The sequence below is a fragment of the Tetrao urogallus genome (genome assembly GCF_951394365.1).
Source record: "Tetrao urogallus genome assembly, chromosome: 6".
Lineage (NCBI taxonomy): Eukaryota > Metazoa > Chordata > Aves > Galliformes > Phasianidae > Tetrao > Tetrao urogallus.
The window spans coordinates 16,946,638-16,960,386 of record NC_136819.1 but is presented as its reverse complement, the minus strand read 5'-3'; the positions used below and the strand labels follow the sequence as shown (position 1 = coordinate 16,960,386).

The 13,749-nt window shown below is 46.8% G+C and overlaps 1 protein-coding gene across 1 annotated transcript; it reads left to right on the top strand.

Moving 5' to 3' along the window:
- Positions 1–5,234: 5,234 nt before the first annotated feature.
- LOC306948224 (acyl-CoA (8-3)-desaturase-like) lies at positions 5,235–13,167 on the top strand (the record flags this gene model as incomplete). The annotated part of the gene is given in 13 exon segments (XM_079537763.1): positions 5,235–5,259; positions 5,262–5,629; positions 7,122–7,232; positions 7,547–7,744; positions 8,560–8,661; positions 9,146–9,274; positions 10,026–10,086; positions 10,211–10,287; positions 10,982–11,079; positions 11,418–11,514; positions 12,085–12,164; positions 12,600–12,725; positions 13,116–13,167. Coding segments are annotated over 13 exon segments (1,524 nt in total).
- Between the last annotated feature and the right edge of the window lie 582 nt (positions 13,168–13,749).

The following is a 13,749-nucleotide window of genomic DNA, read 5'->3' as shown; positions in this document are numbered from 1 at the left end:
CTTCGTGATCTTAGACACCTTTTCCAACATTAATGATTCTGTGATCCTGTGATCTTGCTATCCAGGGGGTAGGGGACGACCTCCTTTGAGGAAGCAGAGCAGTGTCTGCAACCCTGGTGTTGTTGTGTTCCTGGCCAGAGCCCCAGCCCCACTTCAGGCTCTGAATTGATATGAAAGAGCTGAGAACAGGGAGTGGGCATTCAAGAAGCCGTTGCTCCCCTCCCTTTCCACCCACACGCCGTACACAGGCTGTAGGAATGGAGAGCAAAGTCAAGGAACATGCAGCACTTCCATGCCAGTGAGAACCACCTGGTGCCATTCTCACGCCAAGGCATCCTAAAGGCTCCCGCTTCTGCCTGGTCTTGCTGCTGCATGAGGGTTTTGGACCGTTAAACAGTCCTTCCTGCAGCGCGGGATGATGGAAGTCAGAAATGAATGTTTTCCCAAGACTTTATTTAGTTCAGTTCAAAATAGACCTCTGACAAGGACAGTAATAACAAACGTCAGCAGGGCACTGCTGGTGTAACGGTGTAAAAGTGGACCCGAAGCTTGCTGCATGTCATGTGGGAAATTTTGCCATTGTAACCTCTGTGCTGTGCTGTGGGAATGTCCCAGAATGGGGCATGGCACATGGGATGGTTTGACCCCCACTGTGCTAACTAAGGCTGTGCTCTCTGTGCTCTCAGCACCATGTAGCTGAGGCTGCCGTGGCAGTGCTTCAGCTGGGTATGCTCCCATCCTGGTGACCTTGCACAGGAAACACAGGCTCAAACTGTGAAAGTGAGACTGCTACAAGTTTTGTTTGCTAAATAGTAATACAGAACCCACACCAGAGCTTGGCTCACGTTGGCCATTGGGCCACTGTGGTGAAAGCCGTGAGCTTCCAGGATTCCATGTGTGGAAAGGAATCCTAAGGGAAATCAGGCTGACGGCCAAATCTATATTGACTAGTTCCATATGGCAGTAGTTTGCTGCTTTGATCTCTTATTCCTGAAGAGTTTCCCAGTGAGAGATCTGTGTTTAGTGAATGTGAATTTTTGGGCTATCTTTGTTGAACACTCAGATCCGTAAACACTGAGATGTCTACAGACCTCAGTTTGAAAACTGCATTTTTAGTACATATAAATATTCTTTATTTTAATTCTTTCTTTTCTATCTGCAATTAATTGCCCTAGGATGCATTTCTTTATGCTTCACCAAGGATATTTTATCATGAGAAAGAAAGTAGAGGGGATCCATGACAATGCCAGATATTTTGAATGGAATTTAGATTTGCAGACTCATGACATATTTTTGCTTGTCCAGTGTTCTAATTCAAGGTCTGCCCTCTGTGTCCAAAAGCAGATTCAAAGTCATGATCTCTTTTGACCTTGTAGAGATAAAAACATGGATTTTTGTGACTCACAGTGTGGACTGATGATCATAGTCCATCAGGTCAGTGGTCAATGAAATAAATGTATCAGTGGAAATTGGTGGAAATACACTGATAAGAAAGAAGAATCAATTGGGAAGAAGCAGAATCTGCCATTGTATCTTTTAGATACACATTGATACGAAGTCTTTAATACAACTCCTCATTTCATGTCCTAGATATTTCACATAGATAACTGTGTAATAATGTAACAGCAGACCATAGAAAGGTTCCTGTAAAAAACAAAACAAACAAAAAAACCACCCAGCAACAGCGCTATCATCTTTCTGCAGCACAGGCTGTAATGCTGGCAAGGCTCTCTGTGGCACTTGTTCTAGGTTTTGTTTGGCTCTTGGGCACAAAACTAGCCTGGGCAATGGGAAGAGAACAGACTCGGTGCTGTGGCCAACTAGGTGAAAGGCTGTACTTGTTGCGTGGCGTGGCTTTAGCAGCACAAAGAGCTTGTGTAATGGACACAAAGGCCCCAAGTTTAATGGGAGAGTCAGGAGGTGGTGAGAAATACATCAGGAAATAGAAAAAGGAAGCAAAGAAATATAGAGCAGGGAAGTTTTTATAGGAGGAACACATCGAAGGGGTATGTCTGCTCCTCTGAGCACTGCAGAAATATATGAGCTACCTTGAATAAGTGAAGGCCATCTTGCTGAGTTGGCATGGAATGAGGAGAGAAAGGGAATTTAGGTGTCTCTACTCAGTGCTGTGCATTGACTTGTTGATGTTAAGGGAAGGAACACTTCCTGAGGAAACTGAAAAAAAAACCAACAGAAAATTCAATTTTGGTGTTAGTTTTCTTGTCCTCTTATGGAATATAATCTAGAGATTGGCAAGATAAGACTCTGAAAGTATGCCTTTTGATGACTTTGGTGTTGTCCCACCAGGGCTTTCCAGGCAGTGACATGCAGCAGCACCTCTCCTGGCACCAGTGCAAAGAGGTGTTTAAACTGGAATACCAGGCTATGGTGGTACACATAGCCTCCCTTCTACATGGAAAATAGCTGCAGGAGAGTGATTCCACGTTCAAAGCAATTTAATCATCTTCAGCTACTCTGCCCATCATTCGTGTGTCAACACGAAGCTCTCAAGAAGGCTGCCTTGCCAGTAATACTGTTTCTTAATGACTCAATTTTGAGTGTTAGTGTCCCTTCTTACACATCTGATTACCTCCATCTTGTGACTGCCTTCTGTTCTGTCAGCAGCAAGTGTCCACACTCTTTCTCTTCTCTCCTATGCTGATGTGTTCTTAGAATATCCTGAGTTGGAAGGGGCCCATGAGGATCTTTCAAAACATGTATTTACACAGCAACTTGCCAATAAGGCTGTGCGCCAGGCCCGTAGGTGTTAAAATATGAAATGACTCTATTACAGTTAGAAAGGAGGGAGATAGTTTCATACCAAATGTCGCAGTCTCTAACCACCATTCATCCTGCTACATTTCACAGTCGGTTCCAGCAGAGCCCATTTTGTTGCCATCTGAGTCCTTGACATTTCTTACTGGACCAAGCGTTGTTTGTGTAAATGTATTTGTTAGCTTGGGGGTTTGGTTACATCTGAATGGTGACAGGGGATGTGGGAGCTTCAGGATGAGCTGCGTGGAGCCAGCAGTTGGGCTTGATGGTTGGTGTGGGTGCCTTCCTAAGTGGGACATTCTGTGATCCTGTGGCCATAGGATGTACCTTTTGGAAGGGCAAGGAACGCCCCTTGCTCTGCCACGGAAAATTCCCACTCTTTCTTAATGTCTACCTGCATTTTTAAAAATGTATTTATTTTAAGGATAGAAAAAGAAATATAATTAATTTTTCCTTTGATGTATCCCAGCATTTTGGAGAGAGCTGGTGACACTTTTTCTATCTATGGGACAGTGCCGAAGAGCTGACCGAATTTACAAGGCAAACAAACAAAAAGATCCACAACCTCCCGTTACAGTGCTGTCACTGGCACCAATTCCACCCTCTGTAGAGGATCTTGGATCAGCCGTGGGGGATTGTCAGGTCTGGATGCCAAGGAAGCAGGCTGTATAATAGCACTTAATTAGTACAGGAAGCAGCAGACATTGCAAATACTCATTGGGGTGAGATTAAAGAGAGAAGAGTTCCGTTCTAACACTGCCCTATCAGTGTGATCTCATTGGCAATAATTTAGAATGAAGACGTTCTGCTGTAATCTGCAGCTGGAATCAGGGGGTTCTTGCATTTCCTCTTTCTTCAGATTTCTCTTTGAAAAACCAGACAATTAGCACCTTGCTTGCTCAGTTACTGATCTTAATTTACATACTCTGTAGGGCAAGCTTGTTTTTATCTTGGCTCTTCGGTCCCTTATGCTGATTTCTGGTTGCTTTTTCAGGCGAGTTCGAAACCTCTTCCCAGATCACAGTCTTCCACCAGTAGTCCACCACATCTTATCTTCATTGTTTCTCTCTGCCAAGTATAACTGTCACCTCTCATTTTTAACAGTTAGCTTTTAGGGCAGAGCAAACACTCCATGCAGTTAATGCGGTCTGAAGAAACGCATATAAGCAAACCCAAGAATGAATTGTTAGTGTCATTAAACTTAGTAACCCAAGCAAAGAGGTCTGGGTACAGAGCTAACTTTCCTTGTTCAAACCATTCGGCTCTTGCAGCTTGCTCCCAGTGATGCTGCAGCTGCTGAGTGATGTTGCAGAGAGCTGGAATGCAGGGAGCTGAAACTCCTGAGTTTCCATCTTTTCCCTGCAAGGGAAATGTTGCTAAATATGGTGCTTTCCTCCTGCAGAGCAGCTGCTGGAATTGCATTGGCAGCAGCCTGCATCATGTAACTCTTCTGCATTTCGTTCTGTTCAGAGGAGCTGCTCCCGACCCTGATGTCCTCTCTCCCCCGATTCCCTGCCCTGTTCTCAGCCTTCCTGCTGGCACACCACAACATCATGCACTCTGCACCTTGGGCTTCGCTCAGGGTGAGCCACAGCCAAGAGCTGACTCTATTAGTGGGACTTCCCCAAAGGTTCAGACCCCGCCAATCCCTCTGTTATCCCAACTCATTTTCCTCTGCTTCAGGAAGGTCTGCAGCCCTTTCAGCTCCCTCCCCCCCTCCATTTCTCTGCATTGCCAACTTGGTCATGAGGTCCTTGTGTGCTCCACAATCTGTTTTTATCTGATCACCTAAAGCTATTAAATGAAGAATGACACTGTTAGTGCAGACAGCCACAGCTGGATGTAGGATGTTGCTAAGTGTGTAACAGCAACTAGCTTTCCCTTGCTGTCTTTATGACAAAGACTTCATTCTCACCTGTGTGAGGCCCGTTAGAGATGACCCACGCAGGAGGAGCTGCTGGTGCAACACATCAGCCCTGCAGTGAGTGGAGCTGGTGACTGATCTGGCTCCCAGGATGCCCGAATTAGAGATGCAGATTTCGTATCAGGAAAAGCTTCAGGAAAAGAAGTGAACAGTTAATTTGAGGCAATTTGAATGGGAAAATCAGTACGTTGTTACCGTCACTGTCAGCTAAAAGAAGGGGGAAAAAGAAAAAAAAAAAAAGAGGAAAAAAGGTGTTGGATCCGTGGTTGGTCGGGCAGAGGGTCATCCCGAACCGGGAAGCCCCGGTGCGGCGCTCAGTTCCCATGGCTACCACCGACAGGGCTGCGGTAAATGGGTCAGAGCGGGCGGCGCGGGAAGAGACAAAGGAAATTGGGGATCGGGAGAAGGGCGTGGGGCACTCATTGCGATGCGTGCGCATCCCCGCACAGGCGGATCTCGCTTTGTTTCGGCAGGATTCGGGCACACCCCGCAGAGCCGGGCACGCCGCGGGGCTCGGAGCTCCTCACGCCCCAAGATGCTCAACGCCCGGCGGCCACGCGCAGCCCCGAGGGGGCGGGCGGGAGGCAACGCGGGCCAATGGGCGCGGAGCTCCGGCGAGGGGGGCGGGGCCTCGCGTTGCGGAGAGCCAATGAGATGCGGGCTAGCGGGGCGGCTCGCAACAGGAGGTTGCGACCGAGCGCGGCGGGGGGACTCGGGCGGGCGGCGGGGAGAGCCATGGAGGAGCGCGGGGCCGAGCCGGGTTTGCGCCGCTTCACCTGGGAGGAGATCGCGCAGCGCACGGGCCGGGGCCCGGCGGCGGAGGAGCGCTGGCTGGTGATCGATAGGAAGGTGTACGACATCAGCCGTTTCCATCGGCGGCATCCGGGCGGCTCCCGCGTCATCAGCCACTACGCCGGGCAGGACGCCACGGTGAGGGGCCGCGGGGCCGGGGAGGGATGGGGCGTGAGCGCTGCTGGAATGGAACGGGACACGGGGCGGTTCGTGGGTTTCTGCTACTGCCTCTCAGCAGCGCGCTGTAAGGAAATGCCGTTGTTTTCTGTAAGAAAATGTAAAAAAAATAAGAGGGGAGGAAAAAAGCGACAAACAAAAGAAGAAAAGAGCACCGCTTTGCGTGTGCTGAGCGCCGCGGTTGCGCCCTGGGCGCTGGCAGTGAGAGGCGGCCGTCCCTCTGCTCCGCGCTTTGCGCCCCGCTGCTGCTGGCCATTGGTCTGAGCGCGTGGTGCCATCCGCGCCCGGCCCGCCGCCGCCTCCCGCTGCTCCGCGCTGCCGGAGACACGACGAGGGCCGCCCTCCCCCTGCAGTCCCTCGGCCGATCCGCGCCCTGAGCTTGCTGCCTCCGAGCTGCGGCGGAACTGAGCCCGTGGCTGCGCTGCCGCTGTTTGGAACCTCCCGCTGTCTCGTGTTTTGAACCCAGTGGTGTTTTTTTACCTGGCTGTCTGATTGCCGGGCCAGGCCGTTCGGGGCTCGGGCACCTGATCTAATAGGGGTCCCTGTTCGTTGCAGGGGAGTTGGACCAGATGGCCTTTAAGGGCCCCTTCCACCTCAAACGATTCTATGGTTGACATTGCAATTAGCTGATAAAAGTAACTGTTTTCCCTAATTAGGATCTTCAGCATAGTAAGCGGGAAAAAGAAAGTTACTGGGGTACTCTTCTGTGATGTGGAGGGGAGCCAGCTGGGAGCACGAAGCACCAACCAAGAAAACAAGAATGTTCCAGTGAGGTGTGGAAGTATGGCCTTTAGGGATTGCCTCATAACAATTGGAGCAATGTGGGGGCTTTGAGAGGCTGGTGTCAGTCCCCAGGAGCTGCCATCGTCTGTCTGTGGTCCCTCTTGCTCCATTTTTCAGCCAGCTGACTGTTTTTGTGCTAATGTTTTGTCCCTGTCCACAGTCTGGCTTTAATTTCCTGGTATGTTGTATGAGGACAATTAGATAGAAGCTAAAGACAAAAGAGAGGGAGAGAGGAATATGTAGTTGAGGTGACAGATCTTGGGGCTCAGCACACTGTGAAAGAGAAGGGTGGATGTGGCTCTAGGTGATGTGCTTTAGTGGGCATAGCAGTGATGGGTTTATAGCTGGATTGGGTGATCGTGATGGTCTTTTCTGACCTTCATGATTCTGTGGAATTTTAAGGTTAGGTGAGAGTAAGCCTATGTTCCGTGGTGAGCTGTACTTCATAGCAACCTGATAGAAACTAATGCAGAAAATTCAGCTACAAATAATTATTCACAGTGAGAAGAAAGCAGTAAAGTTCATGGCAGAAATATCAGATCCTGCCAACTCTGTTGACTGGTTTGCTTTTGACTTAATCCAGGACATCATGAAATAGCTTTCTTTTGCCACCACCCAAAGTGTTGTTTTTTGTCGTTTTTATGATCCTGTTCCTATATCTGTATTTCAGGATCCTTTCATAGCATTTCATCTTGACAAGACATTGGTGAAAAAGTACATGAGCCCACTCTTGATTGGGGAACTGGCACCGGATCAACCCAGCTTTGAACCCAGCAAGAATGTAAGTATCTCAAAAATTTTGGTATTTGGGTTGAAGCCGCGCTGTTTGCTTTTTCGTAGAAGCAGCCAGAATGCCAACCAATCACCCATAGGTGAGAATGGAGAGAGCAGATGCAGTCAGCTAAGAAAGGATCCCAGAAGTCATTGCCTACTTGGGGTCATGATGCAGCTGCTGAAGATGGGTCTCTGAAGTGACTGATCCCCAGCACTGCCCCATTGCCACAGTAACTCCCTGAAGAGGAGGCACAACGCTCCTCTTGGGGTTCCTGGGGTATTTTCAGACCAGTAGGTACATATTCTTGCATCTCCCTACAGAAAAAGTTGGTAGAAGATTTCCGTGAGCTCCGTGCTACCGTTGAGAAGATGGGGCTTCTCAAACCCAACCGCGCCTTTTTCCTCCTGCATCTTTGTCACATCTTGGTGCTGGATGTTGCAGCGTGGCTCACCATCTGGTACTTCGGATCATCCACCATGCCTTTCCTCTTCTCTGCGTTGCTTCTAGGCACTGTCCAGGTAAGCAGTTAGACACAGAAAGTGAGCAAAGAAAAAAAAGCCAAAAAAGTCCCAGAAACCCCTAACAGTAGTCCTTTCAGACTGAGCATGGGAGAAAGTTTGGTCTTTGTAAAATTCCCAAAGTTCTGCCTTTCCTCAGGTTCCATTGAGGGGTCAGAACTGCAGTACTGTGACATGAGTTTTTTGGTAGAGCAGACTTCATGCTGCTTTCTGCTTCCCACAGCCCATCAAAGCTCTCCTTATTTCCAGCTTTCCTCACACAAAGTAAAGCCGTGCTGCACTTCTGAGGTCTCTTGTGCCAGAGCTCTAAGGAACTGCGCTCTGGCCAAGCCACCAAGTTCCCATGGGAACATATAGCGAGTTAGAGAAGAGGGCAGAACAGCTCTGAAAGCCCCAGCTATTCCTGCTGCAGCCAGCTGATCCTTTTGGAATTACAAGTACTTGGAGAAGGCAGCAGCAAGCTGCTCCTAAAAGGGGACTTTGTTGCCAATTTCAGTACAGTTTTGTAAGAGAACGAGTGCTGATTGTTAGCTACGCTAATTTTTCCTTCCTTTAGTCTGGGACTAAATGTCATTAGCAGAGTCTGAACTGCACTGCTATACAGCAAAAGGTGATTGTTTGATCGGGTGTTAATAATGGAAATGCTTCTCTGTGATTATGGAATGTGCTCTTGCTAACCAGTGATGTCTCATGGGGAATGTGGGAATGGTAACCGTAGAGGAGAAACCCCTTTGTGGAAGCAAAGGCTCCCAATTCTTTTTTTTCTTTTTTTTTTTTCTTCTTCTTTTTTTTTTTTTTTTTTTTTTGCCATCCAGGCCCAGGCTGGCTGGCTCCAACATGATTTTGGACATCTTTCAGTCTTCAGTGAGTCCAAATGGAACCACTGGGTGCACAAGTTTGTGATCGGCCACTTGAAGGTGAGCAATCAGTGCTGGGTGATCTACCAGAGAACAGCCCAGGAGTCTCTGCTGTTAAAAACAACCTCTGTATAAGAAGGAAGAAATGCAAGGAGCTGCTGGGGAGGGAGGACTATGGGCAGAAGGTGCAGATTATTAGTGGCACTGTATTCTCAACTCTTCTTCTCTACAGTGCCCTGAATAAGGGTTGTAATGTACTTCTCCTGGGTAACTGTGATAGGATGAGAGGGAATGACCTTGAGTGGTGCCAGCGGAGGTTCAGATTGTGTTGTAGGAAACATTTCTTCTCAGAAAGAGTGGTGAGGCATTGAAACAGGCTGCCCAGTGATGTGGTGGAGTGGCTCCTCCAGTAACAGTTCGAGAAACACACAGACATGGCACTGAGGGAGGGACGTGGTCAGTGGGCATGGTGGGGATGGGTTGGGGTTGGACTTGCCGATCTTAGTGGTCTTTTCCAACCTTAATGATTCTATGATTCCTGCAGGGAGCACCAGCCAGCTGGTGGAACCACCTTCACTTCCAGCACCACGCGAAACCCAACTGCTTCCGAAAGGACCCTGATGTTAACATGCACCCCTTATTTTTTGCTTTGGGAAAAAAGCTCTCTGTAGAGGTGAGACCTAGTGAAGTATGTGAGGTTGCAGCATGCAGTTTTGGAAAGCTGTGGAGAGCTGGGAGACAAGAGACTGGTTGGTTTGGTGAACGGACTGTGTCAGTATTTAATGAATGTATGGAAGAAGCACGTTGGCATTAGTGGACTTTGAATTAGTTTGGGTACGTACAGGGATGTCATCGAGTTCCTTGGGGGTGTCAGCAATATGATCTGTTACCTTGATACGAGAACACTGGAACAGTAGCAGCCTCAGGGGGAGGATAATCTGTTCACCCCCCTTCCTATAGGCACAATTTAGATTCTAGATGTTTATTTCCGTGTTTTGGAGACTAACTGCGAGCAGGTGGGGAGTTTTACACACTGTCACCTTTGTAATATCATAGGTTTCTCTTCTTAATGAAGCTCTATATTGGCAGCAAACTGTTCTCAATGCTGTGTGGTATGTTTTCTTAAGCAACCATGCCCTCTGTAGGGCAAGAGCTTCCAGTGCACTTTACTGTTAGCGATGCAAGAAACTGCCCAGCCCATTGCACATCCAAGGCAGGGAGATCAGGTTCTCTTCAGAAAAAATGGCACAGCAGTCGTAGACTGAAGTTCCAGGGAAAAAATGAAGCCAATGGCACTGTGGAGACTGGTATTGTTTGACAGGATATCTGTTTGATAGGAGGTATCTAAGCATGCTTTTTTAGGAATTGATAAGATTGTATATGGAAATGTCTTTACGGCCTGTGTAATTTGCTTATTTTAACAGCTTGGTGAACAAAAGAAGAAATTCATGCCTTATAACCACCAGCACAAGTACTTCTTCATCAGTGAGTGACCCTACATTTTACAGTTCTGTGGACAGCATGTTCTCAACCCCTCAATTTTCCACTTCACATCAGTGTGATTAAGAAGGCATGGTTGATATCTCTGCAATCTCTTTCTCCATTACAGTTGGTCCCCCAGCTCTGGTGCCTCTATACTTCCAGTGGTACATATTCTACTTTGTAGTACAGAGGAAGAAGTGGGTGGTAAGTAAATTCCATTTTGCTGTTGGTAACTTTTCCTTGTATTACAGAAGCATTTCAGTGTAGGAAATGCTGCATTAATAGGAAGATCTTTGAGCCATTCATCTCCCTGTCAAGAAGGTGGAGTTGTAGGATTGGGAAATAATGTTTGATGGAGGAGAGGGGCAACTTTCCAGGCAGCCCTTCTCTGAAAAGTTCCATTCAGGTCTGGGTAACAAAAGGTGTTGCCCAAGTGAATGTTCTGATGTGGTTGTCCAACCACTCTCCATCATATTTGGTAAGTTGTGGCAGTCAGGTGGTGTCCTTGGTGACTGGAAAAAGGGAAGCATTGTTCCCATGTTCAAGAAAGGTAGAAATGAAGATCCTGGGAACTATAGTCACACCTCTCTACCTAGAATATCTATTCCATGATATTCCCCTGTTAAGGCACGTAGAAGCTAGGGAGGTGATTTGAGATAGTTAACATAGCTTCACCAAGGGCAAATTTTGCCTGACCTGTCTGGAGTTCTTCTGTGATGGAGCGCCTGCACCAGTGGACAAGGGAAATGAACTGATGCCATCTATGTCATCATTGGTCTTCTCTAAGGCCTTTGACATGGTCCTGCTCAACAGTCTTGTCTCTAAATTGGAGAAAGATGGATTTAAATGCCAATAATTCTTCCTCTGAACAAAGTTCTATCTGTTCCCTTTATTACAGGATCTGGCCTGGATGCTGACCTTCTACATCCGATTCTTTCTCACCTACCTGCCCTTACTGGGCGTGAAGGGTATCCTGGGGCTTCATCTGTTAGTCAGGTATCATTCAGCTTAAAATTGAGTGCATTTCCTCTACTTGGTTCCCTTCGTATCACCTCTTCAGCCTCCTGGTTATCTTTTCCATCTGCTCCCTATTCCATTCCCTTATTCCTTTCAGCAAGACAGAGCTTGTTTGTTTGGCATGTGTCTGTAGAAGGTCTGTATAGGCCTGATCTGCTGGACAGATGTTTGGGGTTCCTGGTGTTCGTTTTATCAATTGTTGACTACAAAACTTCATCAATTTATGATTAGCTTTTGTAAGTACGAGTGCTTTGTTCTGACTAGTTAGGTATTGGTGTGGGATCAGTGATGGTTTTGTGTTGTTTTTGTACGCACAGGTTCATAGAGAGTAACTGGTTTGTCTGGATTACACAAATGAATCACATCCCAATGCATATCGATTATGATAAGAATGTGGACTGGTTCTCTACCCAGGTAAGACCTTCTTTCCAGAGAGCTGTGTCCTTGAATGAGGGAACGTGCATAACACCCAAGAGAGCTGATCACAGCAGCGATGGAAACTGAGAGAGGAAAACATAAGCAGCTTGTCCTCACTGTGTGAAGTGAGTGATACATGCAAAGAAAGGGGGTGCAGAAGTGGGATGGAGATGATTGCAGAATACAGATTCTGTCAAAGAAAAAAAAAACAAAGATGCTACAGTGGTCTTCAGATGGAGATCTTCCCATGTGTGAAGGGTGAATCTCACGCTTTGTGTTTTGTCTCGTTTAAACTGAAGGCATTACATAGTTTAAGTGAGAGATGTGATGCACAGCAAATCACTTATCTTACTGGGGAAATCAGGTCTATTCTCCTAAATGATGTCCCTAGCAATCACATACCACAGCATGACCATCTCATGTTGACTTGAGATGGCTTTTGGAATTGCTATATTCAGTGAGGAGGCATGTGATAAGGAACTTCTGCCTGCTTACTGTTGGCTTTGACGCATGTAAGAGAAGGGGCAATCCTCAAACACTACTTAATTATTATGTTTTTTCTCTCAGCTCCAGGCAACCTGTAATGTTCATCAATCCTTATTCAATGACTGGTTCAGTGGACATCTGAACTTCCAGATTGAGCACCAGTGAGTTGAAGCGTGGGTTGGGGATGTGAGAGTATTTCAGGGAGTGCTAGTTACATGAGACCTGAGGAGCCATTTAGGTCCATGTCTCTCTATCAGCTAAGGCAGGAACAACGTAAAATGTGGCTAGTTTTTGTGTTCTTTATAAGGAGATGGAATCATCACATGGGAAATCCATATGGTGGTCATAAACTTTTTGGAGTGCTGGTGAGTACCAAAACCACTTCTGATATGGGAAGCATGGCATAGGAGTGAATGAGAATTGCCAGCTTCCTACTGAGTACAGCTATTGAGTGAAGTGGTGTGAGAGACCACTGCAGAATGCTAATGGCTGTAGGCATAAAGTGAGGCTGTGTGCCTCCTAAGCTTAGGTTCAGAAGAGATATGGGAACTGTGCAAGGCAATAATGGAATTCCCTTTGTTTTCCACTCCCCACAGCCTTTTTCCTACAATGCCTCGACACAATTACTGGAAGGTGGCCCCTTTGGTGAAGTCCTTGTGTGCCAAACATGGTATTGAGTACCACTGCAAGCCATTACTCACCGCCTTTGCAGATATAGTATAGTATGTATCAACTCACTGCATTCTCTGGGTAAAGGGCTGTTCAACATTAGAGTGAACAAGCAAAGGACATAGAAGGGGGTGTCCCCTTGTCTTTCCCTCCCTCATCACCCCCAGTATTTCTTTTCCATTGAAAAGTCATGCATCTCTCTTCTACCGTGCTTGCTCCTTTTGCTTAATTCTGCTCAGGTTGTTTTCTTAGCCTTCCAGTTTTCATCTGATATAGACATTCTTTCTTATCTTTTCTAAGGAGCTATAGACTACACCGACTTGTCTCTAAGGATCTCCTTTCCTTAATCTATAGATGGGAATTCTTCCCACGAGTTTATGGGACAGTATAGATGCTGTATTTTATTACCTCGTTTCTAAGGAAATGTGGTTCTCTCTTGGCAGCTCTTTGAAAGATTCAGGGGAACTCTGGCTAGATGCTTATCTACATAAATAAGAAGCAGTGGATGCTCACAGAGGAATTCCCCACCCTTATTTCTTCCTGTGGAGATCGCCATAAGGACGCTGCACAAAGGAGAGAGAGCTGGCTAAGCCAGAGGTGGGGAGGTGACACAGCTTAATTCCAGTGATGAATGTGATTTATACAATTTTTTTAAAAGGTGTGTTCTTAATTCTTCTTGTGCTTCTTTCATTTCTCTTCTCTGGTGCTGAGATACAGGGAAAAGTAGAATGGAGGAGGTGGTTCCATCAAGCTGGAGGCTTCTTTGGGACTGGGAACAAATTGCTTTCTGTCTGCTGACACTTCATTTGCTGAGTATATAGGAGAGAAATCTCTTGTCTAACGTAGGCTTTGTTGAGGTGGCTTCTCATTATGAATGTAGTAAGAAAGCTGAGACAATATGCGGTGGGAGTAATTGAAATGTGAAGGCAATAAGAGGAAATTGTGTATGTGCTATGTTTTCAAAAACCTATGTGTAATCAGCAATGGCAATAGAAGTCCCCAAACCATGGGGCAGTGGGGAGCGTATGAGAGCTCATACCTCTATTAATGTATGTATGGATGATGGTGCAGAGGTGC